Source organism: Cygnus atratus, chromosome 4, assembly GCF_013377495.2.
Source record: "Cygnus atratus isolate AKBS03 ecotype Queensland, Australia chromosome 4, CAtr_DNAZoo_HiC_assembly, whole genome shotgun sequence".
Lineage (NCBI taxonomy): Eukaryota > Metazoa > Chordata > Aves > Anseriformes > Anatidae > Cygnus > Cygnus atratus.
Genome location: NC_066365.1, coordinates 25,270,156 through 25,296,591, shown reverse-complemented (window position 1 = coordinate 25,296,591; position 26,436 = coordinate 25,270,156). Strand labels below are relative to the sequence as shown.

The 26,436-nt window shown below is 39.0% G+C and overlaps 1 protein-coding gene across 5 annotated transcripts in view; it reads left to right on the top strand.

Moving 5' to 3' along the window:
• Window positions 1-26,436, top strand: part of GALNT7 (polypeptide N-acetylgalactosaminyltransferase 7) — a 72,074-nt gene that overhangs the window by 6,238 nt on the left and 39,400 nt on the right. For all 5 annotated transcript variants that reach the window (XM_035557895.1, XM_035557894.1, XM_050710400.1 and 2 more), the window contains exon 2: window positions 25,113-25,570. In XM_035557895.1, coding sequence (XP_035413788.1) covers window positions 25,113-25,570 — 458 coding nt within the window. The remainder of the gene's footprint in view (window positions 1-25,112; window positions 25,571-26,436) is intronic.

The following is a 26,436-nucleotide window of genomic DNA, read 5'->3' as shown; positions in this document are numbered from 1 at the left end:
CTTGCTCGAATCTGCCTTTAACAGTCCACCTCCGCCCTGCAGTGCTCTAGATTTTGGCACCGTGTTGGCAAATGAGGTATTTTCCCACTATGACTAACAGGAATGCCAAGCTACTGTGTGCAGAAAGCAGGATGTTGCCAGCATGGTCCAACAAACGGGAGCAGTAAGCAGCCAGCAATGTGCATTTCTGTGACCTGTGGTGCTGTTCAGGCTTGGATTTTGGAGCATTCTGAACTTTAAGGGGTAGATTTCTGAAAAACTTAACCCAAAAGTTGGGCTTGTGCTTTAGAGCAGGTTTCTGGTTTGGGGTTTATTGGTTTAATTGTCGGCTCTTTCTTGAAAGAGCTTGCTGGCAAGGTATGTGCTTTTGTAGAGAAGGGCTCTTTTCTTGTTAGTAATTGTAAACCAGGTAGAGGAGAAGGGGAATATTTTTATTCAACCTTTGGTTTCAAGTAGTAATCCTTATTGTGTTCTTCATATATGTGGTTAAATGGTTTTGAAATGTTTGCTTAGTCATTTGATAGCTCATTTGAATTGGTAGGTCTGAATTTTTTGGGGAAAAAAAACGACAACAAATTCCTTGCTTGCAGCAAGCTGTTTGTGGAATAGGCTGGTGCTTTTCTAGAGATGCGTTTTATAGAACAGAATTCCTATTGTCTGAAAACCCGCTGACTTCCCGTTTTATTCCCACGTGGGAGTAACAATGCTATTCTTACCTGGCTAGGTATAAACTTTATGTAGAAAACAAAAATGGCTACTTTTTTTGAAATGAAGATGATGCTCAAAAAAGGACTGTATTAAGCAGGAATACCTGAGGAAAGAAGAGCTGAGACTTTTCACTCCCACCACCACTAAGGACAGAAAAATATTAGTGTTCCTACCCAGCTTGCCGTTTTCATTTCTTTCATTTTTTAATTTCTGTTGCCCCAGGCTAGTAGACTTCTTACCATTTTGAAGGCTTTTTCCTTCTCCATGTGTAAGCATGCTTTCTTGCAACTCACAGAACAAATGAGTTGTTTTTTTTCCATGTTATACTAATTGCATTTCTTTCAAGTTTCTCTCTTACTGCCTTTTCTTGAATCCTTCATTCTAATCACTGACTCCAGTAATTTTTTGTTTGTTTGTTTTAATATTGCTCTGGCTTTCAGAAGCTGCAACTTATTTTCTTTTGATTTCCTTGTGGAATGCTGAGTTGCAAATAGCAGCAGCCAGCACGGATGTGTGGTACACCTCTGAGCAGCAGGAGGGGATTGCAAGAAGGTGTAAAGTAAAATCAGTATACTGGTTCACATTTGGAAAATTTCTTTACAGTTGAAGGTCTCAAAATATAACTGTTAATGAAATTAAAGCATAAGCAGATGGTGCTCTGCCCACAAAGTTTCTTGTTTTGTTGTCTTAAAAAAAAAAAAAAAAAAAAGAAAGAAATTGGCAATGAAAATGGCTTAGCAAGAACTATTCTGAATTGAGTTAATGTAGTTGGTTGATTTAAAAAGACAAAGTATTATGTTAAATAATGTGCTTTAGAAAAAGTTGCAAGATTTTTAATGAAACTGAATATTGTTTTTTCATAGTTGAACATTTTTGTCACAACTTGAGGATTAAAATTTGCTTTGGTTTTAACCTGTCATAAAAGATTTCCTTTTGTGAAGGATGACTAAAAAACAATGAATAGCTTTTCAATAGGGATGAAACACAGCAGGACTCCCATTTTATTGCTCAATTCCTGCCTTTATGGGTTTGAGATATTTAAACTGTGTCTTTATTTTGAGCTAGTTAATAAGAATTCTTGATAAGTCAAACAAAGAAGTATTTATTGTTTTATTAAGTTAATTTGTTAACAAATGCATCATCTAATGACATTTCGAAACAGAAACAAGAAAGAAACCAAGCCACCTCTTACAACTGTCTGGAATTGAAATGCCATAAGCTTTCTATTCTTCCTGTCAATGAAGGAATAACAAGAAAGACAATATTGAGATATGTTCTCCAGAGAAAATAAATTGTTCTCTGCATCCTTCAGTCTTGAAACATGATTTGCTACACTTTCACTTAAATGAGGCCTTGAAGTCAGCTCTTCATGACTTGTATATATGTCTTTTATAAGCCATGCATGTGTCAATGTGCATTTATCATGCATCTTAGATTGTTTCACCTGCTCTGCTTCTGGTAATTCATCTCCCACACTGTTATTCTAATATGCCAAAGCCTTCTGAGAAGCTTTAAGCTGCAGCTATGAAGTATGTTGCTCTTTTTCCTCACCTCTTCCATGCTTTCCACCTTTATTTTCCTCCCCTGTATGAAATATCTCCCTCCTGGGCAGAACCAAGACCTTCACTAGAGATTAGCTTTAAAAGAACAATATTTCATTGATCTGCCATGGTGGAAAAGGGTGGTGGGGGGGGGTTAGTTTGCTTGTTTTAAGGGAAGAACAGCTTTTTGTGGTAGTCTGTAAGTGTATTCTAATTGTGTATGTGCAGGCAATCACTGCCTCTGATCAGAAAGTGTTTAGCCAGCAGTTCTCAGGAGCAAAAGGACGGATGGTGTGTGGGTTTCCTGTGCCTTGGCTCATGCTAATGATGCAGACGAATCTTGCACTGCCTCTTGCATCTCTTCTTGGAGATCATCAGCTCCAAATGCTGATATTTCTCTCAGTGTAAGATACTCCAGTATCTTTTTTTACTCCAGACTTTTACTTACTGTGTAAAGTGATCGTGAGCTGCACCCTCTGTGCAGGTATTCCAGCCTGCCTCTGGGCCTCTAAAGTAAGACTGCGTTTGAGTGACCAAGATGTTTAAGAGATGAAGTCACCTTGTGTCTTCTGTCCCTCCCCGTTTTCAAATACCAATCTAAAACGTTCATCTTGAAGACTTGCTTATGTTTCAATAATGCAAACAGGATCAGAAAAGTTGGGCTGAGAAAGAATGTTCACTTGACAGTGAGGCCATGAACCTCTTTGAGCAGGTCCTGCCGTGAGCTCCTCCTTCAGGGTCACCAGTGGAGAAAACATCCTGAAGGAGGGCAGCTCTGCATTCCAGACTGGGAGAAGGCTTTGTCAAACCTGGGGCAGGTGGTTACTGTGCCCCAGCTTTGGCAATGTACGATGAGACCCTTGAGTAGGAATCCGAAGTGGTGATACCAGAGCCATTATTTCATGTGGAGAAACAAAGGGGGGAATCTGTAAGACACAGCGTCATCATCTTAGTGAACAGTCTTGCCTTTTCCATGGCTACTATATAAGTCACCTCTCAGGTAGTTGCCAAATTTTGTTCCCACTGTTATCTTCCACCAAGACTAGTGATGACAGGGGAGTTGTCAAGCTGTTCTGATAAAAGGGAACAGCCTGCCAGGATAGTTCATGTAGCCTTTAATCTTTGTGTATGCCTGAGGGTCCCTGGGAAAAAGAGGATGGCAGGGAGCAGACTGGATTAATTTTTCTGGATGAAATGGATATGTCCTGGGGGTTGGCCTACTTAAAAATAATGAGGATTCTTTGAAATATGCTGTCCTTGAGCACATTTTATCTGTCCTACGTCCCCTTTCTCTGATTCCCATATGCCTAGATCTTGTGGTTGAGCGTTGTGAGTGATGCTTGCTGCCTCTTTGGGAGGTGGTTATTTTGGTGATATTTCCCTGTGGTGCCTAATTTATGAACTGAAGATGACTTGAATACGTCTGTGAGGAAATGCCCATTGAGACTGCACGCAGGGCGGAGGTACTTAGCTACTGTCAGCTAAGCAGCCTCTATTCTCAGCGTAACAGTAAGGCATGAGGTGCTGATTTTCAGATCTTAATGTAATCTTATATTTCCAGAAATTGAGAAGATATCTTTTTCTTTTAAAAAAAATAACTATTTAAAAACAGTCCTGTGTGATCACATTGGGTGAATAAGGTATGATGAGATCCTCACTAGGAAGCTTGATATTGATTGTTGATTGACTGCAGCCAGCACAAGTTCGTGTTGGTGTAATGAGGTGCATTGACCTTTGCTGGTCCAGGTTCTTATTCCAATCTCATCCTCAGATGATGGATGAGTACCTTGCTTAAACTTTTTTTTTTTTCCCCTAGTCAATTTTATTTTCCTTGTTGATTCTTTGTGGGGATTTGGGGAGTTAATTGGGCTTACTCTCATGACACACTGTTCAGCAACTTAAGAGTTTTCTTGGTTTGCACTAAGGTGATAAGAATATCTGCAAGTTAAGAGGAAAGATAAATGATTAGAAGAATAGATAAATTAGAAGAAAGATAAATGATTAGAATAGTTCTCTTGATTTTTATCCTCTGTAGTAGCTTGGACAGTCCATCTTCTAACAGATTTTTTAACAGGTATATAAAATTATTATTAACAGGATATAAAACTAACACTTTTATGAATAAAACTGTTTCTTTATGAGCTCTACAACTCAAGTCTAGGATTACAGAAGCCTTTACAGCCTTAAATGCTAAGCCCCAAGTTCCCACTGATAGACTCGGCCAGTTGCTGTTACTGGAAAGGAGAGAGATGGCTTGAACAGGTTTTTGAACAGGTTTCATCTTGCACAATATTTGCAAGAATTTAGTCTGTATTGAGAACTTGTCAAAATACTGTTTGCAGTTTAATCCCAGCAATCCTGATTTTCAGGAATGATTCACAGCTGTTAATTTCTAAGAAACAGAACTTTTATCTATTAATTTGGTTTATCTAACAGCCATAGTGTACTTTTTAACATTACCAACGGCGTAACGTTCTGAACAGAATTCGTTATACTTTTTAGGTCAATGCGTTAAAATATGTTTTAATAGCTTTACTTAACAGTCTTGACTCTGATACCTTAAAATGTTCATCAGTGAGAATGCTTTCGAGTATATGAAGTCATTTTATTTTATCTTCCTTTTTCAATTCTCAAACCTGAGATTTGCTAAGTCCAGAGCACAATACTTTTACATATTTACTAAACTGCATGGGCATTCATTTTTAAGCCCAGTTTTACTTAAGAGAAAGTTAAGGTTTAAAGTACATGATCTGTGTCTGGCAGCTAAATTAGTTAAATATTCATGTCTGTAGTTGTATGTAGTTGACTGTAGCTTTGCAAGTGGAAGTCTTCAAAGCTGTACATATTTTGAGAGTCCTGTTTAGGTTCTAGCACCAAACCCCCACAACTTTCTACTAGGAAGTCCATTTTTTCCCCCACGTGCGCTTGTTAATTTTGTCAGGCATTATTGTTGCTTGACTGTTTCTGTACTACATGGGATGTAGAACTCAGAAACCTTAAAGTGTACAAAAAAGACCTGGTTGTGGTAGCTCCAGTGTTTTATAACCGGTGCTGGCTTTATCCCAACGCATGGTAAGCTCTGCAGTATTCCTTTCCCTTCATGTATTTCACAAACACCAGCCCTGTGTTACTGGCTGGTATGTGTGACTGGGAGATTACATGTCAACGTGACAGCAACAATTGGTTTTTCTCAGGTGGTGTTTATATTGTTAAAACTTCGATGTGTGTGGAATTGCTGGAAGCTTTTTTTTTTTTTTTTTTAAGTGAAACCTGGGTTGTCTTTTTTTTTTTTTGTCAAGTTTATGTATGTTTTGCTTTTAATTATTTATTTATTTGTAGTTATTTTGATTTATATCCTCTCTAGACTGAGAAAATGTGGCCAGCATTAGATTGGCACATTCCTTAATGCCGTTTCTTGTCCAGCTGTAGTGGAGTAGAAGATCGAATACGAGTGAGAAAATACTTGCTAATTTTGTTTAATTCTTTATCTTATGTGGAAGGGAGTTCTGCCTGACACTTGGGTGCATTTTGCAAGAAAAGCATAGTACTGGAGATCTAGAAAAACATGTTCAAATCTAGTGTTGTGAAAAGTGACTTTTTTTTTAATGAGAACTCTGTTGACACTTGGAGCTTTCCTGAGAGAGTGCCCTCATACAGTGCAGGGGCAACTGCTGGTTGTAGGCATCTTCCTGCCTCCCTGAATTTAAGAACATGCAGCTCTCTCCATCAATCTATAGCAAGATGAAAATCTTCCTTGAAGAGCAATCTTGTCTTAGAAGAATTAGGAGAAAAGGGAGATTTGTGTTTAGAGGATAATTGTTATTTCTGCATTGCCATTGCCATTTACCATCGAAAACACTGGAAGAACACTCCTGGGTGCCTTGGAGAGGTGAACAGCAAGCATGGCTCTGATCACCTGAAGCAAAGTGTTTTGTTCTTACGGGCTTTCCCTGCGCAGGAGTGCTTGGGTTATTTCTGGTTTCTATGACTGAGATAGGGTCTGGGCGGGGAGGCAACTCAGAAAACCACCTGACTGGGCAAGCCTGCATTTGTTTCTGGTGCTCTTAGTGCACTAGGAGTGTCTGCTTTTGTGTCCAATTCCCCAGCACAGCAAGGGGGCTCCTCCAAGGCAGAAGGAAGGCTTAGAGAGAGAGGCACTCTTGTACCTTTTAATTAAAATAAATAAGAAAAAGAAACAAGCAAAACAAAACAAAAAAAGGCAACAACAAAACCCTCTATTGAGCCAAGTAGCTGCGCTCATGCCAGCCTGGAGGCAATTTTTTTTCTCTGTGTGCCCTTGGAAGGTCCTGAGGAGAGCTTTGAGGATGGCTAGAAATAACTCTAGTGTTCTGTGCATTTTGCTGCTAGGGCACTCTCGTCTGCCTTTTTCAGCTTCCCCAGCAGCTTTTTTCATGTTCCCATTGTGAACTAGCTCAGCACTGGTGTTCACCCTGCTGCATACAGGTGCCAAATTCGTTTGGCTTGCCCACATAGCTTGCCTTGGGAGTCCTTGATGCAGCTCTGTGCAGGTGTAGAGGTGCTTTTGTTGGCACACAGAAAGGATAAAAATGTAGGGGAGAAGTAAATTGGTTGTGGAAACGTATCCATCTTACTCTCAAACAATGGCTAGAAAAATTACCAAACATCTAACATTCATCAGGCAGAGGTTTAAATCCACAACAAATTAGAGAGAATAAAAATGCAGAGACAGCTCCTCTATGTCAGTTAAAATCAGTATTTTTCATTTATTTGTTCAGCAAGAGCTAGGTGTATCTTTCAATTCATATTCCTGGTATTCCACAGTTCATCTTGCAGCAGAGATGAAAAATATCACCTTCAGGTCTTACTGTATCAGTGTATCTGCAGTCTTGGGAAGATAAATGTCAATGTAATGCAACACAGTATTGACATTCAGAAGTCTTCCAAACTTTGATTTTCAAATAAAGCAGGGAAGTCGGATGAGTACCTTTACTCCATAGGAAGAATAGGTAAGTGATTTCCACCCCCCCCATTTAATAGAAGTCTGACTTCCTTTACAAACCTACAGTTATGTCACGCTGTCCAGAATTATAGAACTGGAAATGGCATGCTGGAAAAAAAAAAAGGAGTGTGTGCTGTTTCCAGGAAAAATATTATGTCTGAAGCAACTTCTATTGCTTGTGGCTTTTAACTGCTCTTTACTAAAGAGATGCACAGAGTTCCTGCTATTCGTGTTCTGTTGAAATTACTAGAAATGGAAGCTGAGTAGTAGCTTATTTTTAAGCTTTTTATATTTTTAATTGGACTGAATTAAATGCAAAGGGAAAAAAAATCTAGCTTTAATGAAGTCAAAAAGATTATTCCAATTCTTTTGCATAAGATCGTAGGATAATTTGAGCTGGAAGGGACTTGGAGAGGTCAAACCTCCTGCTCAAAGCAGGGTCAGCCATGGGGTCAGACAGACTGCCTGGGGCTTTGTCTGCTTGGGTCTTGAAAACCACCGAGGAGGGAGACTGCACAACCTCTCAGCCTAGCTTGTCCCACTGCTTGGCTCTGCTCATGGGGCAAATTTTTCTCATATCCAGTTGGATGTCTCCATCGGTTTTTTGAAGAACACGTTGACCTCTTTATGACTGTTCCTGATGGTTTTAGTTTGCCATGAGTCTTAAAACTGTAAAATACCTTAGTTGTAATTTAAGAAAAATAATGTGTTTTGTGGTTGATTTTTTTTCTTTAGTTTACTAGAATTGTTCAGTAGAATAAGGACTTAATCTATTTTTTTTCCTATATTAATTGAGAAGGTTTGTCCAAGTCTACATTGTATGATAATGTAACACACTGAGAAACTGTTGATTTGAGTAACTAGAATATGACACATTTAACCAGAGCTTATGCCTTTTATATTGTGCTGTTGTCAGTGGTGAGCAAGAACTTTTAAAAAGGAAACAGGTCTTCCCAAAAGGCGATTGTTTAATAACAGTAATAATATTGGCTTGGTTGATGTCTGCTGAATGTGTTGTCTCTGACAGAAAAGGCTCTCCTGTATTGCTTCTCCTTACTGCTTTCAGTACAGTAGTTTTGCAGGTTATTGAAAGGTAGCAAAACACAGTGGATTTTATCCCCTCTTTTATTTTTTTATATTTTGGGATTAGAGTAGCTTCCTTCCTGATTTTTGGCTTTGTTTTGCTGATTATATTTGGATGCACGGTAAGCAGGCCTATATCGCTTCCTGTCCTGTCCAAGTACTGCTGTCGGTTTCTCCTCTGGTGTTTGATGGCTTATGCATACAGCATCCCCTTCACACTCCTGATCCAAACAGTGACATCCTGCTGCTGCTGCAGTGCTTCCTCTTGGGAGGCCCCCTCTCCCCCAGGCCAGATGTAAGTAAAAACAGCCTCACCGACTCTTCTACCTCTAGTTGCTGGACAGATTTTTCCCCGTTAGAGAGAAAAATAATATTTTTCTCAAGAACTGCAAATGGCTTGTGAAATCAGCTTTCTGACAGGCTTTAACAAAATTGTCTTTGTTAGAAGTTAAAGTGCAAGACTAGCATGTAAAGATCTTGATCTGGCAAATCGTGTTCCCATTTAAACACCTACCTAATGAACTGGGTACATCATAACTACATCTCACTAATATCTTTTCTATGTTAGATGCAAGAAGTGAAGGCTGTAGTTTTCCTAAATGCAGTTATTAGCACCTCCATTTTAAGCCTACCAGGAGCATGCAGGCTTAGTGCTTATGGAAATCGCTCCAGCTGCAAGCAGCCTTATGAAAGAAAGTACAACCTGAGAAAAGTCTCTCAGTCATTTGGGGATCAATTTTTAAGCAAAATTCCGTTCTGGTTATTTATGTAGAGTCTGAGTTGCCAAGACTTCCGAGTTCATAACGAAAATGTTTACAAGGAGCCAATGTTTGTTAAAAAGCTTACAGTTTATCATACAAATATCTCTTGCTATGCTGTTTCAGCAGTGGGGGCTAGACCCCGTGCTGAGAACACCGACTTCCATTTCTTGCGAGCAAGAAGGGTCCCCATGCATCTTTCTTTGTCTCCTGTATTCAAAAATAATTTCAACAGGAGATTGCTACAGTCATCTACTGCTTATTTAAATGCAAGAGATTGCAGCAGGCACTAATAGGCACTTTCATATTAAAGCCCTCTTAAAAAAAATCTATGAAAGGCTTATCACACTGATTGAAATTCCAATCACTTAAAAGGTATAAGGCTTGTGAATTACTACATGTCTGGCACTTTATACTAATGTCTGTGGGGAGCTGAAAATGACCACATGAACCCTGTAAAAACCAATGCTGTCTGTGATTTCTAGCAGTGTTTAGTGCTTTGGAGGGAGAGGGGAAAAGAACAGCTAGCTATTGGAGTGTGACACTTATTCTCTGCTTGCATAGCTGTTTCAAAGCAAAGGAATTGGTGGTGTTTATTCACATCTTCTCCAGACATGTGGTCAGAAATGCCAGTCAGAGTGTACCTGAGCTGGGAACACATTCGTGTGAATACTTTCTTCAGGATCCTTCTTCAGATGTGAGAGCCTTGAAGGACGTTCAGGGATAGGGGGCTGAACCTTAGTGACTTCTTGAGAGAAAGAAGGTAGGATGTCAGTTCCCAAAGTTAGCTTTGAAAGTAAAGATTTAACTGTTAGCCTTGCCAACTCCAAGTTTAGATTGTTTGTAGTACCAAGGATCACCAGCAGTAGCCAAGTAAATGCCGAGGCAGTCCGTTCCTTGAAGTCCAGCAGCAGCATCTGCCCCTCCATTAGATCTTGTGGTGACTTCCCTAGTCAAAAGAAAAGATACTGCATGGAGAGCACAGAGGTAAGGGCAAGGCTGGAAAGGTAGTGGAGGGCAGGAGAGAACAAACTCAACGAAGTCTGTTAAAACTGTTTGAAAAAGTATGTGGATTAGCTTATAGAATTCTTGCTGACTATCTAAAAGATGCCAAGAATCTGGCTGTACTCACACGTGATGTGGCTGCTAAAGCAAAGCTATGAAATAGGTTTTGACATTCATCATGTCTACTTTACAGCAAAACAATAAATGTCACTAGCTGTATGTGTCACAGAAAGAGTAGTCAATTTACCAAGACTGTTTTTTTCTGTTCAATAAATTGGTTCTCAACACTTTGGTATTCTTGCAGACCTTTTTTTCCCTTATGCTTCCAATGCATGTATTGTGTTGACTTGCATTATTTTTAAAGTAGTTAAGACAGATAAGAACAACCCTTACCTCAACAATTCAGTAGAATATAACTGTAATTTATTGGCAAGTACCACACAGATTCTCTTCAATGTCCTACACAGAAAAGATGCAGGAAGGAAGGGTCATGGAAAGATGAGATAGAACACAATTGATCATAAGTGATTTCCCCTCACTTGTCAAACAGTACACAAGGTAATTATGTAAATATTCTGAATCTCTGAAATCTATTGGGAGTTCAGATGAAATTTTCAGAAATGGGTTTTAGGCTATGTGTAATTTTCATACAATGCAGCTTTTGGCTTTGGCTGTTTCTTTGAGAAAGCTTTCAAAATGGTAGGACTGATCAAATTGTAGAATGCAATTTAAGACAAATAGGCTGTTGTAAAGCTTGAGAATGGTAACAATATTTCAAGATAAATGAAAATCTAATCATGCAGTTTGTTTCTTAATAGCAAGAAATATGAAATGAGTTTGATGGAAGTCTAAAAGGAAAAGTTGGACGTACAAGAATATAGCACAGAAACCAGCATCCCCTGATCAAGCATGTCCATCAGCAATGGATTTATTGTATTGTGAATGTCATTTACCCTCCGAGGTGTATAAAACAGATGTATGATTTTTAAATATCTTTCTGTCTCAGATGATTGAGGAATAGGGATGAAGTTCCACAGTCCTTCTCTACTGGCTTTTGCTAGTACAGCGTTCATAGCCTGGAGGGCCAGGAAATCTGTTCTTGGCTGCTTAAAACATTAGGATTGATGGCAGTTTTTGTTTATTTTGGAGGCTTTTTCCCTCTGGAGGGAGAAATAATAGTAGTTGGTTATTTTCAATAGCAAAGCTATGAGTTAGAAATTTTAACTCCTTGGTCTCTTAAATTTTCTAATTTAAATGTTGATTGTTCAAGTCCAGAAGAAACAGTTAATGTTTCTTTTTTTCAGTCTACAGAGAGCATTCCTAAAAGGGACTTTGTCTCTGTGAAATGAAAAGCCTTGCCCCCTCATAGGTAACACTACTACATAGGAAAAGGAGGCGAGTAATCCCTGTGAAATGGAGGAAGCAAATGAAGCTGGACAGAGGACACCTTAGAAGTTCTTAAGACTCTCTAATGACCATATGAATAAAATTTAGTTCTGTCTTTAAGATCTTGCTGAAGCATGCACGTAAAACAAAGGATATTCCCGGAGCAAGACAGAATGTGGAAGGAGCAATGACTCAACTAGAAGTGTCACCAGCTTCTTTTAATCTTGAAACCTAGTGACAAGAACAAATCTTGTACAGAGTCTCTTCAATGATGCTGCGTTTTAAGCCTTTGACCTTGGAGGTCACAACCTTCCAGGAAATAAAAGATGGAAGTGGTCTTGGGGATGGCAAAGAGATGGCTCGTTACTGCTTAAACCATTAAGGGCTGTGAAAGGAAGTTTTTAGCAACTGTAGTAATGCCTCAAGTATGGGTGCAGGACCAGTTGAGGCCAGCTGCCGTGCATGAGGGCATGAAAGATCTGTGCTGCTGAAGATCACAGCGCGCAGGAGTGAAATAAGGACGTACCCGAGAGAAGGTGTATGTGCTAGCAATGATAGAGCTGTGGATTAAGGCAATAATACAGTGAAACAATCCCTTCTTATGGTTGTTTTCTACAATTTTCATCTGTTTGATTGCAAAAAGTATTGAAATTGTTTGCCAAGTGTTTTAAAGCATGTGCCTTTGGCAGTAGTGGAATACAACTACAGAAATAGCTAAACTACATGGATCAGCATATACTAAATTCACAAGGCATTAATACAATGTCACTATTTTTATTTCCAGGTATTCAGGATCATTTGTTCTTTATTCGTATTTAACAACAAAAAATTGTCCTAGAGATCTGTAAGGGAGGGAGTTAATTTTAACTAGAAAACGGGACCTGCATTCTGCTAGCCTCTAACTGGCAGGACAGAGAACTCGGATAAAGCTCAGATGAAGATCAATGCATTCTTTTTTTCTGAAGAAAGGGGAAAAAAATGAAGCCATGGACCAGGGTCATAGGCAAAGACCTGATATATGGAGGCCCTTTTGAATCTTACAGTCCACTCTGATAGAGATGAGGTATTAAACAATTGTCCATTTTGTTCTTAATACTCAGAATTCTTCAAGTCAAGCATTTATAAAATAGCTCTAGAGAGGAAAATTGTGGGCAGTTGTCTACTTATGGAGTGAGGATAATGGCTGTTTCAGAAGAGTACCTAACTTACAACAGTGCTGACATTTCAATTTAGAGATACGAATCCCTTGCTATCTATCAAACATGCCCCCCTTCTTCCTTATATCCTTAAAAAATTTTTATAAGCCAGCAAGGTGTTGGTAATTTGAATTATTATGAAGCAATTTATTATATCCCAAGTATGTTTCTGATTATCCATCACTTGCAACTAAATCAATAAATGCCTTTACCTTCACTCCGTTTTGCTGGTCTTAACTTGAAAGTCTATTTTTCTATTAAGGAAAAAAATGGATTTCTATTTATCAAGCTGCATTAGAAAACATTATGGTTGTGATATATTCTGTATTCTATGGTCCCAAACCCTCTCTCTTAAAAAAAGCTTTTTGGAAGATGGAGAAAATCCAATACTTCAATCTGAAACCCTTGTATACAAGTTGAAAGACTGAGCCGATATCTTCCTGTTTTGGAAGACCTTTCTGTTTTCTAGATGTTATGAGAATCATTCAGCGCTGTTTTTAAAATCTGGTCAGATGTGTAGGATCATTCCAAACCACATAGCCATGTGCAAATGTTGGAGGAAGGAGATGGGGAGGGAATCTTGCACCTTCTGCAATAATTACTGTCCATTTTTCAAAAGGGATTTGCTGATTTTCAAAATTATGTTCAGCTTTTTCTAGAAGAAAGAGTTGGAAAAAGTTTTCCTCTATACTTCACCCCCCCACAACCCCCACCCCCAAAGCAGGTTAAGCAATGGCACCATCTCAGTCAAAAACACTGTGAACAAAACTGGAAATGTTACCCACTTTGAGAGAGAATAAGAGGAGAACAGAAGGTTGCATTTGAACAAAATACATAATAACAAATGTTTACAGAAATGAGCGATGATAATATTGATTAGACCCAGCCAGAATTCTAAGCATTTGGAGACTTCCCACAGCTTTCATCTGTTTAAACAATTTTCTGGGGTTGGCTGAGCCCCTAGAAGTTACTTGTTTAGAAATGCATCACTTTATTCACAGCTCCTCCTGGATACCTGTTGGGTTTGTTTTTTTTTTTCAGCATCTTCTGAAATATTTGCTTAAGGATGCAGTCACCTTGCTGAACTTCTCACACAGCAAGGTACCCCACGCGTTGCCTCCAGGTTGAGACATTGAAGAAAAAAATATTTTCTTAAAGCTTCTTCAAAGAAAACACAGCTTAACTTTCTAGGCAATAAGTGCTTTCCTTCCTGTGAGTAAATGCAACTTGACATCTACTAAGACATCAAGTAGAGGAGTTGTTTCAGGAAAAGAAGGAAAAACTGAAAGCAATTGGGTCCTTAGCAGATTCACTACTGGCAAGATTAGACAAGAAACTAGACTTTATTTTGGCAAAACAAGGCTCAGTGTCTGGTGGGCTTTGCTTACCTGAGACAGTTATTTTCTGTGTTGCTGCAGCAGAATGATGACTGTGCCACAGGGCTTCATGCTCTCCTTGCTCTTTGGCCTCTCCAGGGGACTTGGCTTTCTGAACAGCTAAATTACAATAAAATATTTAAAGCAGCTAAATTTAGCAAACGAGTCAAATGATATACAAATTTTATTTTTTTGATTTTTGATTGAGTCTCATCTATGGTATAGCAACCTGTATTGTGCATTCAAGGATAAACACACTGAAATACCAAACAGGTGGTTTGGTATTTCACAGATCTTTGAGATTTGAGTCACTGCACTCCTTGTTCAAGAACGAATTACTGTGGATGATGCTCAGCAAAAGTTTGCAGTTGAAATACCGTGCTCATGACAAAATGTAAGCTGCAGTATGTAGACATTTGTCTGTTATGCAGAGAAAGGAAGGAAGGTTCTGGGCATTGAAAAAGTACAGTTGTTGGCAGGCTCGGAGGTGAATCACAGTCTGTTGGTCAGCTGGTGGTTGATTAGACCTGTCTTAAGTACTTAACCTAAAATGACTTACCTTGTACGATGTACAGTGTTTGCTCGTCTTGCTTTGTGTCATGTTCCATTAGGAAGAGAGGAGCAGGCTCAGTGGAACCGAGCTTCCTTGGAGCAGACGGGTGTTTAAGATGCAAGGTAGGGCAGACAAGGAAAGAATGCGGTGAGCTTCACAGCACAGCAGGGAGGGCTTAGAAGAGCAAGAAGCAGATCTACAGCTGATGGAAAGAGATGTCCTGGGGACCAGAGAAACTGCACTTTACTGCGACAGAAAAAGGACACCTGATTAACAGGGACCTAGTCTAGAAGCAAAACACGTGTGAAGAGAGACAGTGGGTAGGGAGATGCTTGCTTTTATGCTTTTATTTATGTTCGTTTCTGCTTGATCACTTTTTCCTTTACCGAAAAAGTTAATTATTTTAGTTGCAATAAACTTGTAATAAATTCTCGCTTTTCTGAGATTAAAAGCCTTTTTGTCATCCCTGGGGAGCAGTCTATAAGGAAAGTATATAGGAAGCTGTAGATCGTACTTCTGCTTTATCCAGGGTTTTTTGACAACTTTTCTCTTATTCTAAAGAAGCAGCTACAAATGCTTTTTTTTTTTTATTGCACAAGCTAGTAGTGTCAACATCATACCATTCTAGAGTATGGAAGAGACTACAATATAACATGACCTTAGACAATATAGCAGCCTCATTTATGATTCAGTTTATGAATATCTGTGCTACTTGAGCAATTGTATTAATGACAAGAGGCTATGAATTTAAGCAGAGACTATCATAATATCTGTTTATTCAAGTATTTATCTGAGTCTTTTATATCTTTTTAATTACTATCTAAGATTATGGGGTGTTCTCGGGAGCTGCAAGGAGATAAGCATTGCTTGTTGTTGTCTCCATAGTTTTCTTGGAAATGTGTTAAGTGAACTTCATTGGGTGAAGTGGATCCCTGACAAGGCTTCTTCAATGTGGCATGATCATTTGTCAACAGATGGGGCAAGGGACAGCATGGAACTGTAGATAAACTCTGACCATACCAGAAATGGGAAGACATGCAGATGGGTAAAAGCCCAGTAAGAGCTGAACCTCAGCCAAAAAGGAAGGCATGCTGGAGAATTTAAGTTAGCTCAGTATCTCCAAACAATGGGGGCTAGTAAAAATGAAGACAATAAAAGTTTACTATTTTTGACAGTAATTTGTTCTGAAGTACTCTGTCTTTATTTTTACTTGCTTTCGGTCAGGCAGAGGAGTCTAATTGTGAAAGTGGATGTCACACAGGAATTCGAGAAGTGTTGCAGTTCTCCCTGACTGGCACATGCGATGTGGCTGGGCCACGTCCTCACTGTCCTTTTTGTACTCTGAAAACCCACCAAAGGTGGGAAGGAGGGAGAGGGAGTGAAAGAAGTTTGCAAGCTTTGCATGGCCATTGGCATCCCTGAAAAGTGACTAGGTCTGGTGCAAAGGACTCAATCCCAAGTCTCCTGGCAGTCTCTGCATTTTATGAAGTTGACTTAACTTTGCTAAGTAAAGGAAATTGCTCAATCCAGACCAGATATGTACGAGCGTAACCCTTGTGTTTATAGAAAATCCAGCCTTCTCCAAGAGGAGGAACGTAGAGCGCTGCAGCCGAGACACGGGGGCAGAGGGACATGGGAAGGAGATGTGCAGGAGCAAGGGCAGGGGGTAGGGCAGTACAAGCCAAAACAGAGCTCAGCTTTTGCGGCAGAATGGTGTTGCTCTGCTGGAGCTGAGGTGGTAAGTGCGCAGCAAGGGCGGAGAGGATGACAGCAGCATTGTTAGCTCAGAGGAGTTCTCCTTACAGGTGAAGGATAATATTGCTGGAGAACCATTTAAATCCACATGGATATCTTAATGATTCATCTAAAGATAGATGTGTATCTCTAAAAAAGGTACTCTTAGGTAAATGGGTAAAACTCAGGATTTACCCTCTGTTAGGCAAATATTTGGGACGTCAAGTTATTTCAACTGAAAATAAGTATTCTTGCATTGCTAGGAATTAATATCAGTCACTATATTTGCAGGTACACCACAAAAAATGGAAGGACAAGAGATAATCTCCATTTGTTTTGGTACCTGAGGGCTTCCATAGCTTAGTAAAACTTGGTGTGCAATGACTTTGTGAAATGCTGGCTGCAAAACCAGGGCAGTATGCAAGCAATAGCCTGGAGTCACTGTCCTAGATGAATGCTTCTGCTGTGACAAAGTAGATGGTATCTTCAGAAAAATCCGAGAAGACAGGAAGAGCCAGTTGATAGTTTTGCCCAGAGAGCTCTTACAGCAACTGAAACCTTAAAAAAAAAAATGTTGAGAAGCTGAGCCTTGTCTTTCCTGGCAGTTCAGACAAGATGACCTCAGCTGTTAGTGAATGTTGTTGGTTTTTAGACTCATTACTAGGTAATATGAACATGGTTTTGCTATTTCCTTGTAATCAATGACACAGAGACTCAGATTAATGTGGATCGCTCAGAACTTGAACACTAAATTCAGTCAAACTCATTTGAACATCAAGAACTTGCCAATTTCACATTTTGAGAAACTGTTTCTCTCCTTTATTATATAAGCTATGTTTTTGCTTATGGATGTGCCACTTGCTTTTCTGTAAGCAATGCTCTCAAAATCAGGAATGGCAACAGTAAAATAGAAGGAAATTGTTGATCTTACTCCCTGAAGTTGTTCTGCCTCAATTAGTTCTGGCAATTTTGGGGCACAAAGGTATTACTACCCTTTTTTTTACTTTTTTTTTTTTTCCTAGTGGACTAAGTAGATATTAATGACTGTGGTCCACTGGTATCTAGTGAAAACTAATAGTTATTTCTGTCTGAATACCAAGGGGAAGTGGAAATACTAATGATTCTCCTGTACTGCCTTATCAAATACAGTGTAAGGAATGAGTGGGGAAAGGAATTTTCCTCAATGCTACTAACTAGCAATGTTGTTGTAGGTATCTGGCAAAACAGTTCCCTCTTGAGGAGCTCCTTGGGAACTGAGAGAAGGGGGCAAGAAAAGCAAGCTGACTAAAAGATGCTGCAGGATAATGTGTAATGCATCAGGTAGCAATCAGCTTGACCATTACTATAAAATCTAAGAAGTACGTGAAGGGGAAAGTTGTCCTCCATATAAAATAATAATAATTGCATTTTATTTTACATTCTTAAATGTAGTGGAAGTACAATACATAGTAGTATAAAAACTGTTGCTGAACATGCATTTCTCCAAAGCTGCTTTTGGCTCTTGCACCTCAGTTGCACTTCCAAGTTGTGTGTTTTTAATGAATAGAATACTTATGTATGTGTATATATATAATTATATTTATATATATAATGTATATAAAGTGACGCTTGCTTCAAAGTTCTGTTTAATTTTTCTGAGTTTTCTTTGTGGCTTCTGACCAAGTCTTGTGTGGAACACTCTGAAAAGTAGACTGATGTGGTCATCTTCTGGTAGGGTTACTTGCTGTTTGGAGATGCCATCACAGTAACACGTTTGTGGTACAGTAGTCAGGTCAGTTCTGTGTGCCAAAACTTATTCCAGGTTGGTATTAACGCAGCTTTAATGCTAGTAGGTTAGATTTGGGTCTTGTTGAAGTACTTTTTGTTTCTCGTAGAATATTTACCAGGGCAAAAATCCAGATAGATGGCATTGGACTTTGATGTTCTCAGGATATCTGTCAAAACTGAGGGTAACTGTAGACATAAGAGCGTAACTTATAGACATTTTCCTGGAAGCGTTGGTGGTGAATACCTTTAACATGTTTTTCACTTGAGTTGCACAAAGCATGCAATTACAGTGATTTAGCAATCTGTTATTTTTACAAGCATGTATTTTTAAACCTCAGAAATTTTCTATAATTTAGTGTAAAATTATATTTCTCTCTGTTTCTGCAGTTCTCATGAACGTTCTGTTCTAAGGTTACACAGGCCCTAGAAGTTACTGTAGGAGCTACTGAGCAGAGAAGTGTGCACTCCGTCACCTTTGGAGTGGCTCAGGATGACACCAAGAGGAGAAGCCAAAGCAAAAGAGTGAGCCATTTTTGCTCAGATACTGTGATAGCAAAAGCCCATTTCAAGCCAGGTGGCTTGAGTGCCACTGCTCATATTCAACAGAAGAATTATTGAGGTCCAAATTCTGCCCTAATTTGAGTACATTGTGATGAAATTGCTTGATAGAAGGTTTTGCAAAATTTGACAAGTGGGCAGTGCTGCATATGGAGTTTAAAATAGACCTCTTTATGCTGGAACACTTAAAAAATTAATGATTACAAAGGAATTTTTAATTTATTTTTTTCTGAAGTGATGGCAGTTGTGCCATAACTCCTCCTCCTCGTTTTCAAAGCTGTGTTTTTCAATTTCTTTGTGCTTTTGGTTTTGCTTTCCCTTCCGCAGATGATCCTGCAGTAGCTACATCTTGATTGCTAGGATAGAGGTTACCATGAAGGGTGTAATTGGAAGCAGTACCATCTCCTAGGGTTTCTTTGACAGCCAGCCAACTGTGTTGTGGGAATTATGGGTTATTTTATTTATTATGAAGTTAGTGAGTATCTACTGTGAGATCTATTCACAAATATGTTGTTGGATAAGATGGTTCTCCACTTTGGCTGTGTTTGGTTCTGTGCAATGAAAAGTCTTCAAATTTCTTATCAGAATTATTTTTTTCCTATCATGCGACACAAAAATAGCTGTAGAACAAAGAAATTTGTTGTGACGCTATTTTTATCCATCTATGTTCTGCGCTTACTCTGCCTGGTGAGTAAAACCTACACGTAACGATTAGAAGCAAACCAATATATACAGCGTGGTTTCCCCACACACGTTGTTAGCATATAGAGCAGAATCACGCTAGAAGCATGGCTGAGAACAGGCACTATTTTAGTCTCTCCACAGCATGAGTCTAGTCAATAAGGAAATCTTTGTGGATCCGTATTGTGGTTTTTCTCTTTTCTTCTTTCTCTCTGTTTTTTTTTCTAATTTTCTCCCTTTTTTATTTTTTCTTTCAATTTTTTCCTTTTTTCTCTCTTCCTTTTTCCTCTATTTTGTCTTTCTTTTTTTCTTCTTTCTCTTTTGTCTTTTCCCTTCTCTTCTTTTTTCTCTTTTGTCTTTTTTCTTTTGTCGTCATCTCTTTTTCTTTTTCTATTTCTATTTCTTTTTTTCCCTTTTCCTTTTTCTTCTTTCCTTCTTTTGTAATTGAACAAATTAAAACAACCCCTCCCATTTCCTCAACTAATTAAAATGGTAGGCTCAGGTGTCTTGTATCAGAACCCCTTTCAAGTGGACTTTTTTCTCCAATAAGCCAGGAATGTGACTGCATTAAGATGAGGCAAACAAAGCAAAATACTTTAAATATGTTGAAATCCTTGCTGAAGTACCAAACGTAAGCTGAGAGTTGTGTAGTCTCTGTCACAGCACCTGTGACAGTCTCTATTCAAAATACTTCTTTTTTTCCCCCCTTTGTTTACTTTTAAATCTTGTCACCTGCATGAAGAACTTGAGTCAAGGGAGCTGTGAGAGCTGTTGATTTATCATCAGTTAAAAGGCCTTGTACTCTTCCTTGTGTTTGCATTTCATGGTAAGTGCCAGTGGTGTAGATGTAGCCAGGAATTAAGAAAGGCAACAGTTAGACTGGAGAAAAATGCAAGTACATAGGGATTGACCTTCTGGATTACTAAAATATTAAACCTAATGAGTTTTTGTAGTTTTTCATCAAGAACACCTGAATATTGTAATACTTGGTATCCATCTTTAATCAGCTGGGTATAAGTACACATTCTGAGAGCGTAGAGTTTTTAATTTCCTTTTGTAGCCTTGGGTAATAAGTATACTACTGAATTGTACTTAATTATGCTTCTCTTCATTTTTTGGGCATCACTGATTTTTTTCTAGATGAGCAAGTTGCTTTTATAGACATTCTTTTCACTTAGCAAACTTTTTTTTGGTATGATATTCTTCAATTTTATAAATTAAACAAATCCACTTTTTTTTTTTTTAACATCAATTTGTACTTCAGACATGATTTCATAGAATTTTAGGGAGTTGCCAGTCTTGAACTGGTTTACTTAAGAAAAGCAGATTATGCAACTTTGACATTTTCAGTTTTATTGCCAGCCAGAATTCCAGCCCTTCTGTCAGTTGACTAATCTTGCAGCCTTATGAAGGCCTCTCCCATTTTTTATTCTTTTGCTTTGTATAATTTAGAAATACGTTTCCGAGAGGATATGGTTGCTTTCCTCATTACTTCAGTTTCATTCCTCTCCTTTGCAAAAATGAAGAACCTAACTTGCCAAAAAAAAAAAAAAAAATCACACCAAATATCTCCTTTTTACACAAGTCAGGAATTGACTATGTTTATATCATCTCAATATTTCCGAAACACTCATAGCAGTGACTCATACATAATCCTTTTAAGGGGTGAAAACAACATCTAAACAACGAAGAAGGCTTCACTTGAGCTGGAGCTAGAAAAGCTGGCAGGAAATCTTTAGATTTAGCCTATAGAAAAAAAAAACGGGTTTATTTCCTGGGGGAAAGAAATCTATATTATTATATATAAACAGCTTACTACGTGTCCTTTGTAAAGATATCATGAGATCTTGTTGCTCTTCTTTGGTGGTCTTTAGATGTGAGATGACTCAGATTTTTGCCTTTCTTCCCTAATTTCTGGAAAACCCAGGAATGCTCAGGTGTGTGTTGTGCTCACTTTTTTTCTGAGACCTCCCTTCACCTTGTTGTAACTGATTTGGTCTTTTCCAAAGTTTTTTCAAATAATTTTAAGAGTCTCTTGTTTTACCAGTTTTTGAAAGGTTTTTTTTTGTGATTTTTTCATATGCATGCCTTCCAACTTGGCTGTCGTTGTATGAATCTTTTAGAAGTTTGATTCTTCTTCTGCTGCACTGAACTTTTAATCACTAATTAAAAACTATTTCAGTCAGTTCTGGATAAGTCATTTAATCATTTAAAAAAATACAAGGGAAGTCATCACTCATAAAAGAGAAGTTCTAGAAGTTCCTAACTGAGGCATTGGGGTTTATGTAATGGCCAAAATAGTTCTTTGATTGTGGCTTGACTTTGCTTTTTCTTCCAGATGGTATTTAGAAATCCTTTGTCTCTGTTATCTGTGGATAAATGAGTAATCCCCAGGACCTGTGGACTGCACTTAAGCAATTCTTTTTTTTTTTTTTTTTTTTTTGAAAATGCCCATAAAATGTTGTCTGGAGTGGAGTTAATTTTCTTCACAGCAGCCTGTAAGGTTTGCTAGCAACACGGCGTTTATAACACCAGTGGTACAGTTATGGCCAAGGAGTGTTTGCACAGCCCGAAGGCCTTCTCCATTTCTCACTTTGCCCACCATGGAGGTGGCTAGGATTGAGCAAGGGGCTGGGAGGGGACACTGCCAGGCGGGTGACCCAAACTGATCAAAGAGACATTCCATACCATATAATGCCATGCTCAGAAAGGAGAAGAGTGGATTTAGGGAGATTAGCCATGTTTTGCTCAGGAACTGCCTGGGCATCAGTCTGCTTGTGGGAGGTTGTGAGTGATTGATTGCCTTTGCGTCACTTGTTTTGTTTTCTCTCCATCTTCCACTTCTCCTTCACTTTTAAACTATTTTTGTCTCAACATGTGAGTTTTCTCACTTCTGTTCTTCCTTTTCTCTTCCTTCCACCCCACTAGGCATGCGGAGGGAGTAGTGAGTGAGCGGCAGTGTGGTGCTTAGCTGCCTCCCGGGGCTGCCCCACAACGAGCGCCTGCTGTCATATTGTCATAGGTGTGTAGAAACTGGAGGGGAGAGGTGAGCGAGTGTGTGTGTGTGTGTGTATAATTTGCTCGTTCTATGCGGTATTTTCCAGCCCTAGAAAAATGACATATATTTAGTGTCTTGAAGGGAACAGCAAATAAGTGCATTATAATGTAAATTATGTGTAACAGTTATAATGAGGCTAAGTGTAGTATGAGGTAAGCCATAGTTCTGATGGCAGCAAAATAAACAAACTACTTTCAGAAGTGTTTTGCTTCAGTCAGAGAACGGGTGAAGTCGAAGCTTGTAATGTTTTACAGTTGGTGGAAATGGCGGGAAAAGATATTTGCTTTGGTACAGACCAAGGGCGTAAGAAATGCCTGGCTGACTGAGAGTAGTGATCCATCTAGACCAGGATAGCGTCTGAGAATGGCAGCAGGACGTGCAGGCAAGCCTGGCTACTGGCTCTGCTTCCTTCCCTTTGGACTCTTCCAGCATCCACACAGGTTGAATTAGAGTTGTTAGAAGCTACCTCCCTCCCTAGTCCTTTCACTGTCTGGTCATAAAACAGTCACCCATCACTTTCCCTCATCCCTTGTTCACTGTTGGTACTATCTCTGTCCACAGCCTCCCATGTGGCATATCCCAGGAGATCACTGCCTGTGCAAAGAACTTTTTTGGTTTTGTTGTTTTTCTTTAAAAAAAAAAAAATATTCTATGAATTTTTTTCAAGTGCCCCTAGACCTTGGATTTAGGGTAAACAGTGGTTTTGCATTCAATGTATACATCACCCTCATGATTTTGTGAACTTCAGTCATATACCCCTCAGCCATCACATCACCAAACTGCAGAGTCACAGCTCTTCTGCACATACGTCCCAAGGCACCTGTCCACCTCCTCCTTCATTCCAGTTGCCCTCCTCTGTACCTCCTCTAACTCCAACATGTAAGTTTGAGATGTGGAGACCAGAACTAACTATTACCAAAGATATGAATGCATCAAAATGTTATGTAGTCAAAATTACAGTTTCTTTAAGAATCCTTCTTGATGATGCCCACTATTTTATTGGTTTTTTAGCTGTCTGTGCACTTGGATCAGAAATTAGGCACAAATTTGTGAGAGGTCAGCAGTGTTCTGACAGCTGAGTGGCGGAGCGTTCATGTTGATTTCTAGGGCAAGTGTGAGATGATGCTCTTCTGAAAAGTCCTCTCAAGGCTTCAGTTAGATACATGTCTAGCCTTTTACCTCCTTGCTAAATGTGCCTTTTCATGTGCTCTTATCCTTCCCTTTCCCGTGTTGGCTTTTCAGGGATCCTCAGAAAATGATGGAAGAGCAGAATAATGTAGCACTTCTGCATTTTGTACGTCTTCCCTGTTTAAATTAGAACAGAGAGGTAGAATGTTATGTTGAATTGGAGCCAGTCTGACTCCCATTGTTATTGTGTTACTCTAGGCATATTTTATCATGGATTTTTCTTACTTTCTGAAGTTTATTATGCAGCATGGTATGTGAGGAAAACACTGCGATGTAGTCGGCAATGTGCCCTTGCTGCAGTAAAGGCAAACTGCATAATGAGTAGCAAGAGCTTAGCCATCAAGTTAAGGGAAGTGTTTTGTTTCTTGATAACACAAAATTAACGAGACTGTATCTGGAGCATTGTGTCTGGTTTCTCCTCTTGCAGTGCCCAGCGTAGGAGAAAAATTCACAAATGGAAGTGGCCTGGCAAAGACCTGCTGAGGAGGCCAGAGGGCTGCAGCACATGGACAGGGCAGAGGAGTTGGGATTGTTTTGCCTGGAGAAGTCTAATGGAAAATTTAGTTACACCTTTTCACCCTCAAAAATGAGGTTACAGAGAAAATGGAAATAAAGTCCTCTCAGGGGTCAACACTGAAAGGACAGGAGGCAATCATCACAGGCCATAACAAGAAATTTCTAATTGGGTATGAGGAAAAAAAATATGTATCTTCACTGAGACACTGGTAAAGCATTGGAAGAGGCTGTCCAGAGATATTAGATGTTTTCAGAGTCTGACTGGACATGTCTTTGAGTAGCCTGATCTTTGGAGTTAGACCTGCCTCTAGCAGGTTTGAATTGGTGACACCCTTCTGATCTATATTATTATTATTATTTTGATCCTGTATTTGTGAACAGATAGTGAGATCTTGCCAAAATGCGTGCATTTTTAGGTGACACTGAATTCCACAGAGAACATCTATCCCATTTACAAATAGATAATTTTACCACGAAATCTGGACTTTCAGCAATGTTTCCCCATTGTCCCACTGGACAGAAGTACTAGGGAAAGCAGTGACTATTTTTTGGAACGTGTTCGTGGGTGGGGCTGTTGTTCTCCAGAGACTTCACACCCAGCCACTCAGAACCTTTCTGCCAAGTTTCTTTCAAAATCACCCTTGTCCTACCCCATAGACCTTGCTGATCACTGAAAATGCCAAGAAGGTTTCGAAATCTGTGTGAATTTCACGTTTCTCTGGGAGGGTGCTATAAAATTGCTGAACAATTTTTGGGGTGTGAAGAACATTAGGCCTTTTCCAGGACCACTTGCTCAGGTAAGTGTGGACACTGTCCAGTGATGCTCTCCAGCAACTGCTAGCTTTAATGACAAGTGTTCATTCAGCCCCTAAATGAACAGAGATTTCTCCATTCTTGCTTAACATACATATAGTATCAACTCTCAGTGCCCAAGGTACTGGATTTGGGGAGGGGGGGTGGGGGGAAGAAAAATAAAAGTAATACATTTATGTGATTTCCTGCTGTTTCTCTGTGTATATATAGGATGACAAAGAAGCCAACAGGCCCATACCAAACAAAGGAGAACGTGGACTAGGAAATGAGAAGTTCAAACCTGTGGTACCTTGGCCTCATGTTGAAGGCGTGGAAGTGGACTTGGAATCAATTCGAAGGAAAAATAAGGCCAAAAATGAACTAAATCAGCATGGTGTTGGTGATAACAATCAGCAAAACGTCATCCAGAGGCAGTATCTCACATTTAAGCCTCAGACATTTGTATACCCAGATCCTGTTTTACGACCTGGAGTCCTTGGTAATTTTGAACCCAAAGAGCCTGAGCCTCACGGAGTTGTTGGTGGCCCTGGAGAGGAAGCAAAGCCATATGTTTTAGGACCAGATTACAAAGAATCCATTCAAGCCAGCATTAAAGAATTTGGGTTTAATATGGTGGCAAGTGATATGATTTCACTAGATCGGAGTGTTAATGACTTGCGTCAAGAAGAGTAAGCAAACTTTTTGTTTTCTTTTAGTTCTGTTTTTATGAGATTTAATTATTTTCTTTCCATAGATCTTAATTGATGCTTAAAATAATATTATTAATTAGGCCAAGTACTTGAGACTTCTTGTCCTGACAGGCAAATGTGCTGTACTGTACCAAATGTTTCCATATGTTATTCTTAATGCTGTTCCAATTATTCCTTTCACGAACACTTAATCTATATTGATTTGTCTCTGAAGTCATCCATTTTAATGTCTAATTGCATATATTTAGATGTTCCACGTCCAGTCAGTCTTCCTTGTTGTGTGTTCTCTTTAAAAGCAAATCTTAAGTTATGGATTATAAGAATGTTTTTGGTTTTTTTTAATTATTATTTCATGCATAAGTTCTTATAGTACGGTTTATTTAGTTATGGTTTTGTGCCAATGCTTTAAAAAAAAAAAAAAACACAAAGTAATATTGTTCCCTTTAAATAACTCTGCTTAGTTACCTGCATTAACAGGAGTATAGATCTGCCATACTGGAGTTTGGATTTTGGAGCTGACAGCAGATTAATCTTCTACCTACACTACTTACTGCATTTATCATAAAGAAGGAAGTAATCTTAGGGGGGAAAAAAAAAAAAAACTCATGCCTTGGATGCGTCTACTTTGATGTGAGGGGGATTCTGGGGAGATATTAGTATTTGCTCTGTGTATGGTTACTAACAGGTTTAAACAGTCTCTTCTTGTCTTTGCTAAATGCTGGAACCAAATTTGCTTTCAGGCTAATCAGCATTTAATATTATTTTCCTTGTTAAATATCAGCTAAGGAAAGCTCTGTGAGCACACTGATTGACTGGTATCTTTTAGCTTTTTTGCATCGGACAGG